General features: G+C 45.1%; 1 protein-coding gene across 4 annotated transcripts; it reads left to right on the top strand.

Annotated features, from left to right (window-relative positions):
* Window positions 1-9,582: 9,582 nt before the first annotated feature.
* LOC120298660 (interferon-inducible GTPase 5-like) lies at window positions 9,583-17,694 on the top strand. Of its 4 annotated transcripts, none has more exons than XM_039322628.1 (3): window positions 9,583-9,839; window positions 14,949-15,194; window positions 16,210-17,694. In XM_039322628.1, exon 3 carries the CDS (start codon window positions 16,237-16,239, stop codon window positions 17,464-17,466), a length of 1,230 nt encoding a protein of 409 aa, XP_039178562.1. In that variant the 5' UTR covers window positions 9,583-9,839; window positions 14,949-15,194; window positions 16,210-16,236; the 3' UTR covers window positions 17,467-17,694. The 4 variants fall into 4 exon arrangements, with proteins under 4 accessions (XP_039178562.1, XP_039178561.1, XP_039178560.1 ...); XM_039322627.1 differs by having other exon boundaries at window positions 14,949-15,231; XM_039322626.1 differs by lacking the exon at window positions 14,949-15,194.
* Window positions 17,695-18,829: the final 1,135 nt, after the last annotated feature.

Here is an 18,829-nt window from a genome sequence, read left to right as displayed (position 1 = left end):
GATCCAGAAGCTCCTAGAATGATGTTGCCATTCTTTCCATAAGAAGGAATTGCCATCTTTTCTTTGGATTCTCTTGATACATTGGCACAGATTCCTTCACAGCTACTCTGACGACTTACTGAAAAGGGAAAACAAGGTGACCAGCATGAGATGAGGCCATTTAGAAGCTGAATCAAGGATAAAGGGGTCCCCACTTGTCTCTACCCAGGTTTACACATTACCATAATCCCAGGTTCACCTGCTCCTTGTATGGAAGTAGAAGTTGACGTCTCCTGCTCTGCTTCCAAGGGCAGTTTGAGAACTACCCCTGGTAGAAAAGCAAATATTTCTTAAGTAGTGTCACAGGGTTCCTTTTTCAATACCCCATTCAGTGGGTTCCCCAAATTCCAGAGGCCTCCCCCCCACCCCCAGCCTTGTTTCAGCCACCCAGCCACCAGCAGACCCAGTTGCCCCAATTTGATTCTACACCCTTCCTAGGTCTACAGCTGCTGTTTTACTAACAGGCGTGAAAACCTCCAGTTGTGGACAAACATTTGAAATGATATAGGGTTGCCTGTCTGAGCAAGGGGGTTGGTCTAGGTGACCTCCAAGGTCCCTTCCAATTATTCTGTATTCTGTAAGTCTCTTTTCCCTTTGCTTCCAGTTTCACACTTGGATTAAAAAATCCACATCCCCTCAGAGCCTTCATGCACCCACAAAACCAGTACACCAACAGCCATGATCAAGACAATCAGCACACACACACACACACACACACACACACACACACACAGACACAGAGAGAGACTGGCTGGGAAGCAAGGGAGTTGAAGTCAACCCTTCTGAAAAGTTGCCAAGCTTCAGAAGCCCTATTGTTTTGCAGTCTGTGCTATTTTTAGGAAGCAAAATTGAAGACAATCCAAAGCTACTTTCGTTTTTCTATAAAGCAGCTGATTTTTCTACTGGTCTATGTAAAAAAAAAAAAAAAAAGGAAAGTATATCGTAAGTAGTGTCAAGGGTTCTTTTTTACAATATCCCATTCAGTGGGCTCCCCAAATTCCAGAGGGCCCATGCCAGCATGCCCCCCCCAGGTACCCAGTGCACAGCAGCAGCCAAAAATGCCAAGGCAATCCTAGGCTTCATTAATAGAGGCAGTGGTGGGATTCCTATGGGAACAACCGGTTCTCTGTGTGGATGCTACTTGCAGAAGTCCGTTCTGGCCCTGGGCAACAAAAAATTAGCTACCGGTTCTGCAGAACTGTTGCGAACCAGCTGAATCCCACCACTGAATAGAGGGATGGAAATCAAGATCACATGGAGTGATAGTACTGCTTTGCAAACCTTAGTAAGACCACACTTGGAAGATTGCATCCAGTTTTGGTCACCACAATGTAAAAAAGATGTTGAGTCACTGGAAAGAGGGCAGAGAAGAGCAACAAAGATGCTTAGGGGTCTGTAGGCTAAAACATATAAAGAACAGTTGCTGGAATTGGGTATGTCTAGTTTAATGAAGAAAAGGACGAGGGGGGACATGATAGCAGAGTTCTAATATCTGAGGGGTTACCACTAAGATTAGGGGGTCAAACTATTTTCCAAAGGACAAGAAGGCCAAAGAAGAAACAATAGATGGAAACTAATCAAGGAGAAAAGCAACCTGGAATTAAAGAGAAATTTCCTATCTGTGAGAACAATCAACCAGTAGAATGCCTTGCCTTCAGAAATTGTGGGTCCCCATTGCTGGAGGCTTTAAGAAGAGACTGAACAGCCACCTCTCTGAAACTGTATAGGCTCTCCTGCTCAAGCAGGGGCTTGGAGGAGAAGACCTCCAAAGTCCCTTCCAACTCTTGTTATTCTATGTTGTATGTTCTGCTCTGGCTACTGTATTAAAAGGGAAAACAGGTATGAAGTGAGGCCATTTTGATATCTGATATTTTCAATGATATTTTGGTTCCCATACGTCCCCACCCAGGCTACACGAGATGCCATAATACCAGGATCACACAGTCCGTATATGGAAGATAGAACTTGACTTCACCTATTCTGTGGAGGCTTCCAAGGGCACACACTGAAGTCTTCATACCACAATAGAAGATTGAATGAGTAGCACAAATGTATGTTGTAGTTAGTCCTAGAGAGAGAGAATGGATGAGAATAGAATCACTAAAGAAATATAAGAGGGAAAGGTGGATAGGTCACGAGGAAGAGAAGACTGATGCAGTTGTGGTTGGATGGGGTTGATGGGATGCTGGAAAAAAATGAGGTGAGAAGTCCTCAAAGAATTCATAGGCAACATATAAAGCAGTGCATAGATGTTGTGGAAGCAAGGATTATTTCAGGAGAATAAACAATAGCAATAGTAATAGCACTTAGACGTATGTACTGCTCCATTGTGCTTTACAACCTGTTTACGGAATCAGCATATTGCCCCCAACAATCTGGGTCCTCCTTTTATGACCTCGGAAGGATGAAAGGCTGAATCAACCTTGAGCCAGTCAGGATCAAACCTATGGCAGTGGGCATGCAGAGTTAGCCTGCAATGCTACATTCTAACCACTGCACCACCTTGGCTCTTACAAGGGCAATGGGAGTCACAGCTAGATCATATTCTGGGCACCCAGCCCCTTCATCACCCACCCTGAGACCTTCCATAATGGGTCTACTGTTATGAATGTTAAGAGATCTTTCTGAAGACGAACCCAAATTTCAGGGGGGGGGAAGGCAAAAATGTGCAGAGTGAAATGGTGTAGTGTCTTCTGCATGAGCAGGGGTTTGGACTAGAAGACTTCCAAGGTCCCTTCCAGCTCTATTCTGATTGATTGTTTGAATCTCTCTCTAGTACTCCTTGCATCATCATCATCATCATCATCATCATCATACTGGACTGGACTCAAGCAGAACTAAAAGCAATGGATAGGAAAACCAGAAAAACAATGACAATGAATCATGCCCTTCATCCATGCAGTGACATTGACAGACTTTATCTACCAAGGCAAATAGGTGGGTGTGGAATGCTACAAGTACATCAGATGGTTGAAGAAGAAAAAATGGCTTTGGAAGAATATCTGAAGAATAATGATGAAGATGCACTGAAATTAGTATATCTGGAAGGCTTACTGACTACTGGAGAGACCAAACTGGCCTACAAGAAAGACCAAATGAAAACAGAATAGAGACATGGGAAGACAAAGCACTACATGGCCAATACATTAAAAAAATAGCTGGGAAAGCAGATATTAACAAGACCTGGCAATGGCTAAGAGCAGGAAAATTGAAGAAAGAGACCGAGAAAGCTCCTGGCTTCTGCAGAAGCATGACCAAGCCTTAAGGACAAATGCATATAAAGTCAAAATTGAGAAGACAGCAACAGACAGTAAGTGCCGCCTATGCAAAGAAGCTGAAGAAACAGTGGACCACCTGGTAAGCTGTTGCAAGAAGATTGCACAGACTGACTACAAGCAGCGGCATGACAAAGTAGCAACAATGGTGCATTGGAAGATCTGCAAAAAATATCATTTGCCTGTAAGCAAAAACTGGTGGGATCATAAAATAGAGAAAGTCATAGAAAATGATAAAATTAAACTGCTCTGGGACTTCAGAATTCAAACAGACAAGCACCTGCAACATAATACCCCAGACTTAACAATTGTCGATAAGAAAGACAAAAAAGTCTGGATAGTGGACGTGGCAGTGCCTGGAGACAGCAGAATAGACGAGAAAGAACTGGAGAAGATAACAAAATACAAAGACCTACAAATAGAAATAGAAAGACTGTGGCAAAAGCAAGCAAGGATAGTACCAATAGTAATAGGCTCCTTGGGTGCAATCCCAAAACAACTGGAGCACCACTTGAACACCATTGTCATTGACAAATTCACTATTAGTCAATTGCAAAAGGCGGCCTTACTAGGAACTGCTTCCATCCTGCCCTGTTATGTCCCGAGCCTTGCAAACGGCTCGGGCGTTTGCAGGCAGTCCCGGGCAGGTGCAAAGCTGCCCGGGACCAGACAGGCTGTCGCCAGCGCCAGGCGCATGCGCGGGTGCTGGCGCGGGAAAAGTAACACATTTACCCGGGAAGCGTCTATATAAGAAGCTGGGAGGTTTGGGGAGCTGCTGAAGCCATCTAATTGTAAGCTGAACGCTGAATAAAGGAAACTGAGAACTTCAACTGCTTCTCGTGTCTGCTTCCCGCCAAGGACTTAACACTGGCGACGAAGGTGGGATGCCTTGCACTACCTGGAAAGGAAGAAGTGTAAGCTTACCCAAGGAGTCCTGAGCGGCGGAAAGGAACAGCGTCGACTCGGCAGCTGCCCGCCAATCCGGTGCGCATTCGGGGGTAGGCTGGCTGATAGACCCATCTCCTGAAGATTTGAAGATGGCGAAAATCGGAAGGCTTTCAGAATTCGACGTCTCACATCCAGAGCGGTGGCAGTCCTACGTAGCCAGGGTGGAGAACTACTTCAAGGCAAACCAAGTGAGGGAAGAGAGCTTGAAGGCTGCCACCCTGCTTTGTGTTTGCGGTCAAGACGCCTTCGACATCGCAGAAAACCTTGCAGCACCTGTTCAAGTAGAGTCTGTCAGCTACGCAGATCTGAAGAAGCTACTGAAAGAGCACTTCCACCCCAAGATGTCCGTCATCGCATGGCGCCACACCTTCGAGCAGAGGGATCAACGGCCCGGCGAGTCGGCCAAAGAATTCATCGCCGCATTACGGAAGGCCGCCAGGCACTGCGAGTTCAAAGACCCGAAGAACGACTGAGGGACCGATTCGTGTGCGGGTTAAGGCATCGAGATCTACAACAGAGACTTTTCGCTAAAGAAGAACTGTCCTACCAAGATGCCTTAAGGGAAGTCACCGCAGAAGAAGCAGCAGGCGGCGCTATCAAGAACATGCGGCCGATCAGAAACAGTCCAGAGGTTGCATCCGTGCACCAGGAAGACACCCAAAGGAACTCCGAGGAGGATCCGGACGAGGAAGTCGACCGTCTCCACCCCACAAAGGAAGAAAAACAGAAGGGAAGCTCTTCAGCTCCGCTCAAGTGCATCGGCTGTGGAGGTCGCCACAGGAGAACCGACTGAAAGTTCCGCTCCGCTACCTGCCGGGCATGCGGCAAACAAGGACACATTGCAACTGTGTGTCTGGGCCAACGAAAGGTACAACCTCAGGAAGAACTGCGCCTGAAAGGTACCAGATTCCCCAGCCAGAATAGGGTAGGGTTTTGCGCTTCGCGAAGAAGCATCCTTAGGACAGGCACACACAAGCCAATTAAGAAAAAGCTGTCACTCAAGGTGAAGCTACAAAGGGTTCCATTATCTATGGAACTAGACACAGGGTCTGCCTTTTCAATTATCTCCTTGCATACATTTAGGAAGATTTGTTCCGGTAGTGGAACTCAGGCCAAGTTAAGGCCTTCTGACATTGTGTTAACAGATTTTCAAAATTCAAGAGTGTGTGTTAAGGGGGAGGCCACCCTTAACGTGCCATACAAGAGTTTTGAAGGTCCACTAGACTTATTAGTAGTAGGGGGTGAACGAACGAGTCTCATAGGACTCGATGGGTTTGAGGCCCTGGGGATACACGTCACAGGACTCAACAGCTTACAAACACTCGACCTACAGGAAGTCTGCAAAGAATTTGCAGATGTTTTCAGCCCCCAGCTGGGCACATTCAAAGGACCCCCTGTGTCCTTAAAGCTAGACCCCACTGTCACTCCCATTAGATTTAAAGCAAGAAGGGTCCCTTTTGCTTTAAAGAGTAAAATTGACACTGAGTTAGACAAACTGATTCAACAGGGAATCCTAGAACCTGTTGATTCCAGTCCTTGGGAGACCCACATTGTCACGCCTCTAAAGGCAAATGGGGACATTCGCATTTGTGCTGTCTACAAATGCACTCTGAATAAGGCATTGCAGCAACATGCCTATCCTGTTCCTGTGGTCAGTCATATTCTGGCCTCCCTCAAGGGGGGGGCGCGTTTTTGCAAAGCTTGACCTAGCTCAAGCGTATCAACAGCTGCCTGTTGATGATGATGCTGCTATAGCCCAGACTATTGTGACCCACAGGGGAGCCTTTAAGGTAAAAAGGCTGCAGTTTGGAGTGAATGTCGCTCCTGGAATTTTCCAAAGCGTAATGGAAAACACACTACGGGGTATACCAGGGGTTTGCCCCTACTTTGATGATGTCTTAATTGCAGGAGACTCCACACACATTCTAGCTGAAAGGCTAAGGGCTGTTCTGTTAAGATTCAGGAAGTCAGGCCTCAAGCTCAAAAAAAGACAAATGCAAGATTGGGGTGCCTTCTACTGAATTTCTGGGGTTCAAAATTGATGCTGCTGGGATTCACCCTGCTGAATCCAAACTGACAGCTATTTTAGAAGCACCTAGGCCAAAGTCCAAGGCCGAACTTCAGGCCGTCCTGGGCCTCCTGAATTTCTACAATTCTTTTCTTCCACATAAAGCTAGTGTAGCTGAGCCTCTTCACAGGCTACTAGACAAACAAGCAGTGTGGCAGTGGTCACATACACATGAGGCTTGCTTTAACAAAGTCAATGCCTTGCTCACTTCTAACAGTGTACTTGCACATTTCAACGAATCTCTTCCTGTGTGCATCGCATGTGATGCGTCCCCTTACGGGGTAGGAGCTGTCCTGAGCCACCTCAGGTCTGATGGAACTCAGGTTCCTGTTGCATATTACTCCAGAACATTGTCTTCTGCTGAGCGCAACTACACTCAGATAGACAGGGAGGCTCTGGCTGTTGTCGCTGGAATTAAAAAATTCCACGATTTTCTCTATGGCAGGCATTTCACGGTCTTTACTGACCATAAGCCTCTGCTGGGACTGTTTACCAAACGTAAGCAGACTCCCCAAATCATTTCCCCTAGAATGCTTAGGTGGTCTATTTTTCTGTCTGCATATGATTTTTCTTTACTCCACAAGCCTGGGAAAGAAATGGGCCATGCTGATGGCCTCAGTAGATTGCCTCTGCCAGTAGTAGAAGCTGACCCTGTGCCAGCTGTCAACATTATATCAATCCAAGCCTTGCCCGAGCTCCCTCTTTGTGCCAGGGATGTTGCCGCTGAAACAGGTACAGATCACACACTTTCACGTGTACGTTCCTGGGTTTTGTCCGGTTGGCCTGAGCACTGCCCTAGTCCTGAGTTTCAGAGTTTCTGGTCCAAAAGAAACGAGTTGTCCCTTTCTCAGGGTTGTCTGCTTTGGGGAAACAGAGTTGTCAGTCCCTCCTCAATGAGGACTAGGGTCTTAGAATCCCTCCACGAGGGTCATCCTGGTATTGTTCGTATGAAGGCTCTTGCACGCAGCCACTTGTGGTGGCCTGTTTTAGATAAGGATATTGAGGCTAAGGTGCATGCATGCCACCTGTGCCAACAATCTCGCCCAGAGATGCCCCAAGCTCCCGTGCATAAATGGGAGGAAACGCAGTCCCCATGGTCTAAGGTGCACATTGACTATGCTGGGCCCTTTCAGGGCCAGTTTTTCTTGGTCCTTGTTGACAGCCATTCAAAATGGCTTGAGGTTGTACCTGTCTCTTCCACCACCACTGCAAAGACTATTCAGGTACTGAGGGGGATTTTTGCTGCACACGGGCTTCCAGATGTCATCGTGTCTGACAACGGCCCTCAATTCACTTCCTCCGAATTCCAAGCTTTCTTACAGGCTAACATGATTCGTCATGCCACGTCTGCACCCTTCCACCCCGTCCACCAACGGTATGGCTGAACGTATGGTGCGCATCACCAAAGGACGCCTTGAAAGACTCACCTACGGGGACTGGCATCACAGGTTGGCTGACTTTCTCCTTTCTTATCGCACCACACCGTCCACTTCTACAGGGAGAAGTCCAGCTGAACTTCGTTGGGGGCGCCAACTTACTACTAGACTTGACCGGTTGCATCCGGACAGACTGCCTTCATCTACCTCACATCCTAGGGCACCTAGACAACTACTTGTGGGTGCCCCGGTTTGGGCTCGCAATTACGGGCCTGGTCATACCTGGGTCCCCGCTTCTATTTCCAGGGTCACAGGTCCTCTCTCCTACGAGGTTGCCCTGGACAACGGTCGTGTCCTGCATCGGCACATGATCAACTCCGCCCTAGGCGGGACTTTTCAGATGAGACTCCTGGGTCTTTTCCAGGGGGGGAGGGGGACCCTTTGGAGCAAAGGGAAGGGCACGAGCTGCTGCCCATCTCCACTGATGGAGCCACAAACGGCCCATCCCAGGGTTCCGCAATTGCTCCGAAAAGGAATTCATGAGCTTACCCACACAACAGGCACTCACGCCTACTCCAGCCAGGGAGTCACCCCGGGGGCATACTCACCTTCCACACACATCACACAGCACTCCAGTCACGGAGGATACCCGGGGGCATCCCAACAAATCATTCCCCGCAAGAGAGCTGGCACACAATCCCCCCAATGTTGGCCTGACCTTACCCCAAATCCTACAGGGGGTCAAACATACAGGGAGGTGGTCGAGGAACCAAGTCCCGACTACAACACCTCTAGCCCAAATCAGGGAGTAACTGAGTTTTGGGAAAGTACAGAACCCCACACAAGCCCGGACACAGAACGGGGTTCAGGGAATGGTCAGCCTCCTGACAGGTCTTGGACGGACCTAGGAGGTTCAACAGAGACGCCCAGCAGTGGCTATCACTTCAAGGGGCCCGAGGGTCTACAGCTAGGCAGGTCAACCAGGTCACAAAGTGACGGAAGCCCTGGCCTGACGAGCCCGGTGGGCAAGCAAGCAGGCCAGGCATTGGGGCACAGTCCTTGGAAGGCACCAAGGCAAAATAAGGAGAACAGGCTCACATCTCCCTCCAGTCAGGGAACTCATGCTAGTAACCCAGAGCTGAGAAGGTCACAGAGAGCAAGAAGTCTCCTAAATACTTAGAGGATTACATAACATTGCTGGCTAAACAACAGCCAGGTAACGATAGGAGCACTGAGAAGCAGAACACTGCATAAAATAAATGTTTATATGTTGGTAGTAGTTTTAGCCCGGGGGAAAGGGGTGTTATGTCCCGAGCCTTGCAAACGGCTCGGGCGTTTGCAGGCAGTCCCGGGCAGGTGCAAAGCTGCCCGGGACCAGACAGGCTGTCGCCAGCGCCGTGCGCATGCGCGGGTGCTGGCGCGGGAAAAGTATCACATTTACCCGGGAAGCGTCTATATAAGAAGCTGGGAGGTTTTGGGAGCTGCTGAAGACATCTACTTGTAAGCTGAACGCTGAATAAAGGAAACTGAGAACTTCAACTGCTTCTCGTGTCTGCTTCCCGCCAAGGACTCAACAATATCTGTAACACCATCAAACATCCACATCTGCCTATCCCAGGTCCTGGGTAAGGACTCGATAGGTAGACCAAATGCCAATTCCAGTCTGAACATCTGGCTGACTGTGTGATGATTAATAATAATAATAATGTGCGATGATCCATTATTATTATTATTACTACTACTACTACTACTACTACTATTATTATTATTATTATTATTATTTCACCTATTCCGTGGTGGCAAAAGTCCACACACCTGGAATATTGCTTAGTTTATACTATTTCTTTCACAGTGTCTGTCACTGTACTTGCAAAGAACGAAACTGAGGCCAGTCCAAAGATACTTTCTTTTTCCTGTAAATCAGCTGCTTTTAATGCTGAGGAAACTCAGATTTGGATAGGCAGGCAAAATGGGAGGAACATTTTTATTATTTGAAGAAACAAAAAAACAGGAAATTAGGGGGTTTATAAGAGAGATGCAGTCCGTCTGATCGGAGGAGTCTGGCTCTTTTTGAAAGAGATCAACCCCAGCCTGCCGAGAGACCTTTGAGAATTATTCCTTTTATAAAAGCAAGTAAGTAATTTGTCTAACTTTTCCCCTCTCTAGGGTTAGCTATTGTGGATTCTCTACTCCTTGCTTTCAAATTCTCTGTTCTCTTTTCAGTTTCTGCTGATCTTCCTATAAAGCAGCCTTCAATAGCATTTCCTTTCTCCTAAAGATTGTGTGCATTAGGAATCTGTGAATGGCTGAAAACCCTTCAGCGTTAAGGAAATCCATGCACCCATCATCCCTCGTTTCTGGACCCCAAATTTTTGTGGGTGGCTTTGGGGAATCAGCCAAAGAAGCAACAACAAGTGTCTCTTCCCTGCATTGGGTGGTGCCTTCTTTGGGTCTACACTGGATTGTTGGGCTGGACTTTGATATACTTAATAACTGGGTTTGCTTAGGTTTGCAAGTCTGATAGTACTTCAGAGAGGATTCTCCCTTAACTGTCTTGGGTTCAAGAGGGAGGGAGGGAGGGATTGAAATGACCATCAGGCTTCCAAGATTTGGTAACTAGAGGTTTGTAAACAGAGAGATATGAAATTCTTCACCTTCATTTTCTTTCCCATGGCTGAAACGGTTTCAGGCTTCAGGCAAATGGCTGACAACCCTTCAGGCTTTAGGAAATGCATGCACCCTTCGCCCCTCGTTTCTGGACCCCAAGCTTTTTTGTAGGTGGCTCTGGGGAAGCAGCAGACTTTCCCCCCCTGCATTTAAAGATGGGTTTACACTGGTCTTTTGGGTGCAGTTAATAATTAGCTTGCATTACATTTGTGCCAGTGACTTTATGGATAAGCAAGGAAGAGAATAGAATTTGTATCAAAAGAAAGAAGAAACGGCCAGAGGTTTAGAGTGATCTGAAGAGGAAGGGTTCTGAGTAAGGAGAACATCTGGAAAGCTTCTTGCTCCCCTGGCTGGTTTTCACTCCACCTCACCTCTTTGGACGTTGATCCAGGCAGAATTGTGGTTGCAATTATGAAAGGCTTCATTTTTGAGCCCAGTTTTTTTTTTTTTTTTTTGAGGGTGGCTTTGGGGAATCAGTCAGAGAAGCATCAGACTTTTCTCCCCTGTGTTAGTTGATATCTTCTTTAGGTTTAACACTGGATTTTAGGCTGGACTTTAGTGCCTGGTTTTTCATCCACCCTTCTTTGGACATTCATCCAGGCATATTGGTGTAATTATCAAAGGCACCAGTAATAGTAATAGTATACAACTACAACTTGTCCTTGACATACAATAGAAAAAGCAGACAGATGAAAAGCAACTTAACCAGCAGTAATAAGGTAAATGGATCAAGAGGCACAGAAGAGACCCTCTCTAGTTTTTTGGTTAAAAAAAAATAGGGATTGAAAAGTGAAGTACTTCTAAGTTTGTAAGATGAATTTCAGCTTTAGCAATAGCAATAACATTTAGGCTTACATATCACCATAGTGCTTTATAGCAGTCTCTTGGAGGTTTGCAATGTAGAAGCATTATTTGCATATTGACCCCAACAATTTGGGTCCCCATCTTACCAACCTTGGAAGGATGGAAAGCTGAGTCAACCTCAAACTGGTCAGGATTGAACTGCTGGCAATGGGAATGCAGAGTTAGCAGCAACGCTGCATTCTAATCACCGGGGCTTTGGAAGGATTTAAGACCTTTAGGATTTAGACCAGATAGGAAACATGATCAGATGGCTTATGCTACTTTATTGTAAGGTTACATTAACAGAATTTTGCAAGTCTGAAAGTACTTCAGATCCTTTCAGAGAGAAAGGGAAGATTAGAAAGAAGCTTAAACAGATTCCTCCTTAACTGTCTTGGGATCAAGAGGGACGGAGGGAGGGGTTGATTTGTTTGATGATCCATTGGTTGGTTTTCTTGGCTGTCCACAATATTCTTGGTGATCTTCTCCAACTTCAACCCAAATTCCAAGTGCCAGACATAGCTGGTTTCCCAATGTTTCTTTTCCCTTCCAGATAATCTGCACAGAACAAAGAGCAACAATGGGCAATCTAGTTGTAAAGGATTATCTAAGGAGAGAATTTGAAGACTTAAGGAGCGATTTGAATCAGGGCAGTGTCCCCAAAGTGACAGCTGAATACCAACAATGTTTAAATGAAATGCAAAATCTGCCCCTTGATATTGCAGTTACTGGAGATGCGGGTGTTGGTAAATCCTCCTTTATCAATGCCTTCCGAGGAGTAATGGATGATGATAATGACGCAGCCGAGGTTGCAGCAGTAGAAGGAACCAAAATGCCAAAGCCGTATCCTTATCCTTCTTTTCCCAATATTAAGTTATGGGACCTTCCAGGGATCGGAACACCTAAATTTCGGGCAGCGGAATATATGAAGAAGGTCCAGTTTGAAAGATATGATGTCTTCCTTATCATTATCTCCAATCGCTTCACTGAAAATGATGCTTTGCTGGCAAAGGAAATACAAAAAATGAGGAAGAAATTTTATTACGTGCGCGCCCATATCGATGAGAGTATTAAAAATGAAAGCAGGAAAAGAGATTTCAATGAGATGGAAACCCTGTCAGCCATCAGGAAACACTGTGAAGGTGTTTTGAAAGAGGCAGCTGAGCTTTCTGAAAGAGTATTTCTGATATCCAACCATCATGCACACATGTATGATTTCCCTCTCCTACAAGAGACAATGACCGCTGAACTTCCTGACCACAAGAAACAAATTTTAACACTGGCTGTGCATATTTTCTCTGAAAATGAATTGATGAAGAAAAAAGAGCTAATGAAAGCCTATATAAAGAAGGTAGCATGGGTATCTTGTGCTTGTGGAGCGGTGCCTCTCCCGGGTCTCTCTATAGCTTGTGATGTTGGAATTTTTATAGATGTCCTGAGACGTTTCTGTCAGGTGTTTGGCTTAGACGACCGGTCCCTCCGTTTTCTGGCACTTCAGACGGGAAAAGAATTTGAAGAGTTGAGGTCGGCTATCAAGAAAACCCCGTTAGCCAATACAATAAATGCAGAGCTGGTATTTTCTCTCTTGATGAAGTCATCTGTTTGGGTAACTGTGTCAGTGGTAGAAGTGGCTCTTGAAGTTATACCTGTTCTTGGTTCTCTGTTTGGTGGAGCGAGTTCATACCTTGTCACCTGTCATTTCCTGAACAGCTTTCTTGATGATGCTGTGGAAGACGCCCAAAATGTTCGGGCAAAACTTCTTGAGTGATCAGAGTCCCAGGGAAAGTCTCAAGACAACCCCAAACCCCATTTGAAGGGGACCGTCAAGCAATTCATCAAAATGAAAGCAGGGAGAGGAAAATAATAATATGCTTCAAAGCCTTATTGGAACTATCTATCTGCTTGCTCCTTTTAGTAATTCTCTGATTGAAGTACGTGCTTTTTCACCCTAGGAGGAAGTGAGTAACTCTGTCTGCAGATATTTCCATGGGAAGTTAGAAATTAAATAATTATCCATATTGGTTTTTGAGGAATGCTTTTCTTTTCTTCTTTTCTCTCTTTGGCTTTTTTCTGTTATATTTTAGCAAAGTGGAGATTATTGTATGAAATTACAAAATTCATGATCCTTTATTTTTAAATACGAGGAAAACAACTCAACAGAGACTGTGTGGGATATGTCATTAATGTTATACTTACCATTAATAGCATAAGTACAATAATTGTTTTTGGAAATATATCTCTTCCTTAAATAAAAAGCATTTTAAAGAAAGATTCCTATTTTGTTATCCAACTATGTAACATTATCACTGCTGCCAGGAAACAGCCAAGTTCAGAATATCAAGGACCCATCATAATGCATTCAGTTCTACATACAGGTCATCTTCAGGGAGTTTTTGACTTATGACCATAACTGAGCCAGAATCTCTGCAGTTGTGAACTTAGTCACACACCTGTTAAGTGAATCTGGCTTCCCCATTGACTTTGCTTGTCAGAAGGTCACAAAAGGGGATCATGTGACCCTGGGACGCTGCAACCGTCATAAATATGAGTCACCGAGCATCTGAATTTGGATCATGTGATCACGGGGAGGTTGCAATGGTCATAAGTGTGAAAAACGATCACATGTCACTGCCACTGTCAGTTTGAATGGTCACTAAATGAAGTGTTGTAAGTTAAGGGCCTGTATTTTGGGTGACACACTTATTTTGTTTAAACCGTGCTCCCTCTGTTCAAATGTGTGGAAATATTTGGACTTTTCTCCTCTGCTGGTTTTCCCTGCCTTTTACATAAGTTGGATTGCAAGAAGCCATAGAGGAATTTTCGATTCCTGATATACACACACAAATTGCCATTCTTTTTATACAGCCAATGGATTGGGATGCTTGATAGTAGCATTGGAATTGTGGTCATCCTGGAAGGGTTGGTTCCCTCTCCCAGTCAGTTTCCCCAGCCTTACTTTCCTGTCTTCATCAGAGCCTGTTTCCACTGAAAAAGGAATCACTTCTATCCTTTTCTTTACTCCATTGGCCTGCAGACCACTTTTCTCAAGGACCCATATTGTCTGTCCGATGTCTCAACTTCATGCAGATTCTTAAAATAGGGGACGACTAGATAGCCATTTCTCAAAGAGGCTGTAAGGGGAGCCACAGATTGAACAGGGGAGGGGAGGGGAGGGAAATATTATTGAAGCAGGAGAGAAAAGGAGCTTCAATTGATTCCACTTTAACTGTCCTGGGTGCAAGAGGAGAGAGGGAGGGAAGTTCCCAGGAGGCTTTCAAGATTCAGCAACTAGATCAAGTAGAGTTCTCAGCATTGTAGTGAAATCTGTTTTTTGGCCTGGCTAACTGAGCATGCCCAGCCCCAAATTGACCCGGTTCAGTGAAGGATGGGGCAAACAGATGGGTGAGAGTACAGCCTGGCACCCTCCAGCTTGCCTGAGAACTCAGTGCAGGTGGAGGGGAATCCCCCAACCAAGCAGAAGGTGGATTTGCAAGCATCTGGGTACTCAGAAATGGGGGTGGGCAGCATTGTCCTCCCTCCTGGCTTGCCAACGCTCCTGTCCAAATACAGCAGAGGCAAGTGGCAGGTTCATCAACAGTTACATCTCATCCAGGCTGGCTAATACTGTATATTTCTGCTCCAGATGTCTTAGCTAATCCTTTGGAAACCTATGGGAGATGGAGGTAGCTGAGCATGCCTCAGGCTAATGTTCCCTAACTTCTTTTGTTGCAGAACACAATTTGGATACATCTATGCCATGGCAAGCAGGCATCCCGCTTTCTCTGATTCAAAGGGAGGGTGGGGAGTAACAGCACATTGAGACTTGCAAAATGCTGTTATTACTGAATAACCAGTCGCAATGAAAATAATTCTGGCCTTTCTGTGGAGTTGATTCCCTGGTCTGGTTTGCCTAGCGAGCCTCAAGGACATCCGGAGAGTAGATGCAGCAAGGCTACGCCACCCCGGAAGGACAAGAAGGTTTTTATTGATTTGAGTCCTGCCCCTGAGGGTGAAGGTCTGTCTGTCTGTCTGGGAAATCCATTCTGGGTCTGGACAACAAAAAATTAGCTACCAATTCTACCAAACTGATGCGAACTGGCTGAATCCCACCTATCTATCTATCTATCTATCTATCTATCTATCTATCTATCTATCTATCTATCTATCTATCTATCTATCTACCTACCTACCTACCTACCTACCTACCTACCTACCTACCTACCTACCTACCTTTCTTTCTTTCTTTCTTTCTTTCTTTCTTTCTTTCTTTCTTTCTTTCTTTCTTTCTTTCTTTCTATCTATCTACTTTTCAAGCTGCTCATTCCTTTGCAAATGGAGGAATGGGGCTTTGGGTGGTGTAAAGGTTCAATATCAAACCATAAAAACAACATATAAAATTTAAAAGGCAAGGATGAATTAAAATCAGTGTTCAAGTTATTTAAAAGGTGGTTGGTAGGCTTTAAGGTCATCACCAACCAACCCAACAGCTACATGCTCCTCTGTGTGGCCCAAGGTTGTTTTTACACCTTTCCAAAGAGCCATGAGATTGGGGTTTTCCACAAGGTGGGCGCAGTGCCTGAGAAAACTCTTTTCCTGGACCCCACCAATCAGAATTCTTTAGCTGACATGTCGACAACATGCCTTATTGGGTGGGATGGGCTGATGGAATGAGAAGAAGATGGTTCCATAGTTAACGTAGCCCCATCATGTAAGATAATAACTGACCCCATGAATTTGACCTGGAACCACACTGAAAAGATTGCCATTTTGCCCTATCCAGACTGGCAACCCTCAATCTAAAGCCAGTGATCTGCAGAAGGGGCACAAATACACTGCTCTATGATATGTTTAAGTTAATTACATGCTGATCAAAATGACCTCAGAAGGTGAAGTGGTCTCTTACTAAGGACTATGGTGGTTTTCGTAGGCATAGGGATTGTGAAGGGAGACATGACACAACTGAGAAAATCACAATCTCTCTCTTCATTTCCAGATAACCTGCGCAGAAGAAAAAGCAACTATGGGCAATATATTTCTAAAAGATGATGTAAGGAGAGAATTTGATGATTTAAAGAGTCATTTGAATCAAGGCAATATCCCTGAAGCGGCAGCTGAATACAGAGGATATTTGAATAAAATGCAAAATCTGCCACTTAATATTGCAGTTGTTGGAAAGGCGGGTGCTGGTAAATCCTCCTTCATTAATGCCTTCCGGGGCATAAATGATGATGATGAGGAAGCAGCCGAGGTTGGTACAGTAGAGGAAAAAACAGTGCCAAAGGCACATCCCCACCCTTCTCTTCCCAATACAACGATATGGGAGCTACCGGAGATCAGAACATGCAATTCTAACGCAGCTGAATATCTCAAGAAAGTCCAGTTTGAAAGATATGATGTCTTTGTTTTGATTGTCACTGACCGCTTTACTGAAAATGATGCTTTCCTGGCAAAGGAAATACAAAGAAGGAGAAAGAAGTTTTACTTTGTGCGTAGCAAAATCGATATCAGTATGGAAGGTGAAAGGAGGAAAAGGAATTTCAACATGGAGCAAACCCTGGAGACCATCAGGAATTATTGTGAAGATACCTTGAAGGAGGCAGCTGAGGTCTCCACGAGAGTATTTCTGGTATCCAACACGCATGCACACATGTACGAATTCCCTCTCCTGCGAGAGACAATGGCCACCGAACTTCCTGATTACAAGAAGCACCTTTTAACCCTGGCTGTGCATGTTTTCTCAGAAAATAATTTGATGAAAAAAAAGATTTGCATGAATTCCTATATAAAGAAGTTAGCGATAGTATCTTGCCTTGGTGGAGCACTGCCTGTTGTGGGTCTCTCTATAATTTGTGATATTGGAATTCTGATAGATGCACTGATATGTTTCAGGCGGGTGTTTGCCTTAGACCAGGGGTCCCTCCATTTTCTGTCACTTCAGACAGGAAAAGGGTTTGAACAGCTGAGATCAGGGATCAAGAAAAAGCCCTTAGTCAAAAGAGTCAATGCACAGCTAGTATTTTTTCTCCTGATGAAGTCTGCTTTCCTGGTTATGCCAACGTTTGTGAAATATCTGGGGACATGTCTTCATGTAACTGTGTCGGTTGTAGAATTGCCTCTTTCTTTTATACCTGTTATCAGGTCTGTGTTTGGTGGAATGAGTTCATTTGCCGTCATGTATTATTTTCTGAACAAATTTCTCAACAATGCGGTGGAGGATGCCCAGAATATTCGAGAAAAGTTTCTTAAGTGATCAAAGTCCCTGTGAAAGGTCCAAGAAGCCGTCCAGCCCCCTTTGAAGGTGATAATTTCATCCAAATGTGGAGGAAAAATATTAATATACTTCAATGCTTTATTACAACTTTCTTTTTGCTTGCTGGTTATTCTCTGATTGAAGTATGTGCTTGATCAGCCAAGGGGCAAATAGGTCTCTTTGCTTGCAAATGTCTCCATGAGAAATTATAAACTAAATTTTTATCTATGTTGTTTCATTTGCTTTTTTTCCTGTTCCATGTGCAACAATTATCACTAATAAAAGAGTTGGGACGATCCTCCTCAATTTTTCCGGCTTCACTTTCCTCATTCATCTGATGGCCTGCAGATGTCAATGAAAAGGCCTGGCCCAGCCTCCCAAACTTTCAACTTCATCTTGACCTGGTCCCAAGACCAGCTAAGGCTGGGTAAATAAGGGATCAAACAAAGGGGATCCAGAAGCTCCTAGAATGATGTTGCCATTCTTTCCATAAGAAGGAATTGCCGTCTTTTCTTTGGATTCTCTTGATATATTGGCACAGATTCCTTCACAGCTACTCTGACGACTTACTGAAAAGGGAAAACAAGGTGACCAGCATGAGATGAGGCCATTTAGAAGCTGAATCAAGGATAAAGGGGTCCCCACTTGTCTCTACCCAGGTTTACACCAGTTACCATACTCCCAGGTTCACCTGCTTCTTGTATGGAAGTAGAAATTGACGTCTCCTGCTCTGCTTCCAAGGGCAGTTTGAGAACTACCCCTGGTAGAAAAGCAAATATTTCTTAAGTAGTGTCACAGGGTTCCTTTTTCAATACCCCATTCAGTGGGTTCCCCAAATTCCAGAGGCCTCCCCCCCACCCCAGCCTTGTTTCAGCCACCCAGCCACCAGCAGACCCAGTTGCCCCAATTTGATTCTACACCCTTCCTAGGTCTACAGCTGCTGTTTTACTAACAGGCGTGAAAACCTCCAGTTCTGGACAAACATTTGAAATGATATAGGGTTGCCTGTCTGAGCAAGGGGGTTGGTCTAGGTGACCTCCAAGGTCCCTTCCAATTATTCTGTATTCTGTAAGTCTCCTTTTCCCTTTGCTTCCAGTTTCACACTTGGATTAAAAAATCCACATCCCCTCAGAGCCTTCATGCACCTACAAAACCAGTACACCAACAGCCATGATCAAGACAATCAGCACACACACACACACACACACACACACACACACACACACACACTGGCTGGGAAGCAAGGGAGTTGAAGTCAACCCCTCTGAAAAGCTGCCAAGCTTCAGAAGCCCTACTGTTTTGCAGTCTGTGCTATTTTTAGGAAGCAAAATTGAAGACAATCCAAAGCTACTTTCGTTTTTCT

Source organism: Crotalus tigris, unplaced genomic scaffold (genome assembly GCF_016545835.1).
Source record: "Crotalus tigris isolate CLP2741 ecotype Arizona unplaced genomic scaffold, ASM1654583v1 scf7180000024119.3904262, whole genome shotgun sequence".
NCBI lineage: Eukaryota > Metazoa > Chordata > Lepidosauria > Squamata > Viperidae > Crotalus > Crotalus tigris.
This window is presented reverse-complemented; position numbering and strand designations above follow the sequence as displayed.

Excerpts from the sequence above, each read along its gene's own strand:
- LOC120298660 (XM_039322626.1), top strand. The coding sequence starts at position 16,237 with ATGGGCAATATATTTCTAAAAGATGATGTAAGGAGAGAATTTGATGAT.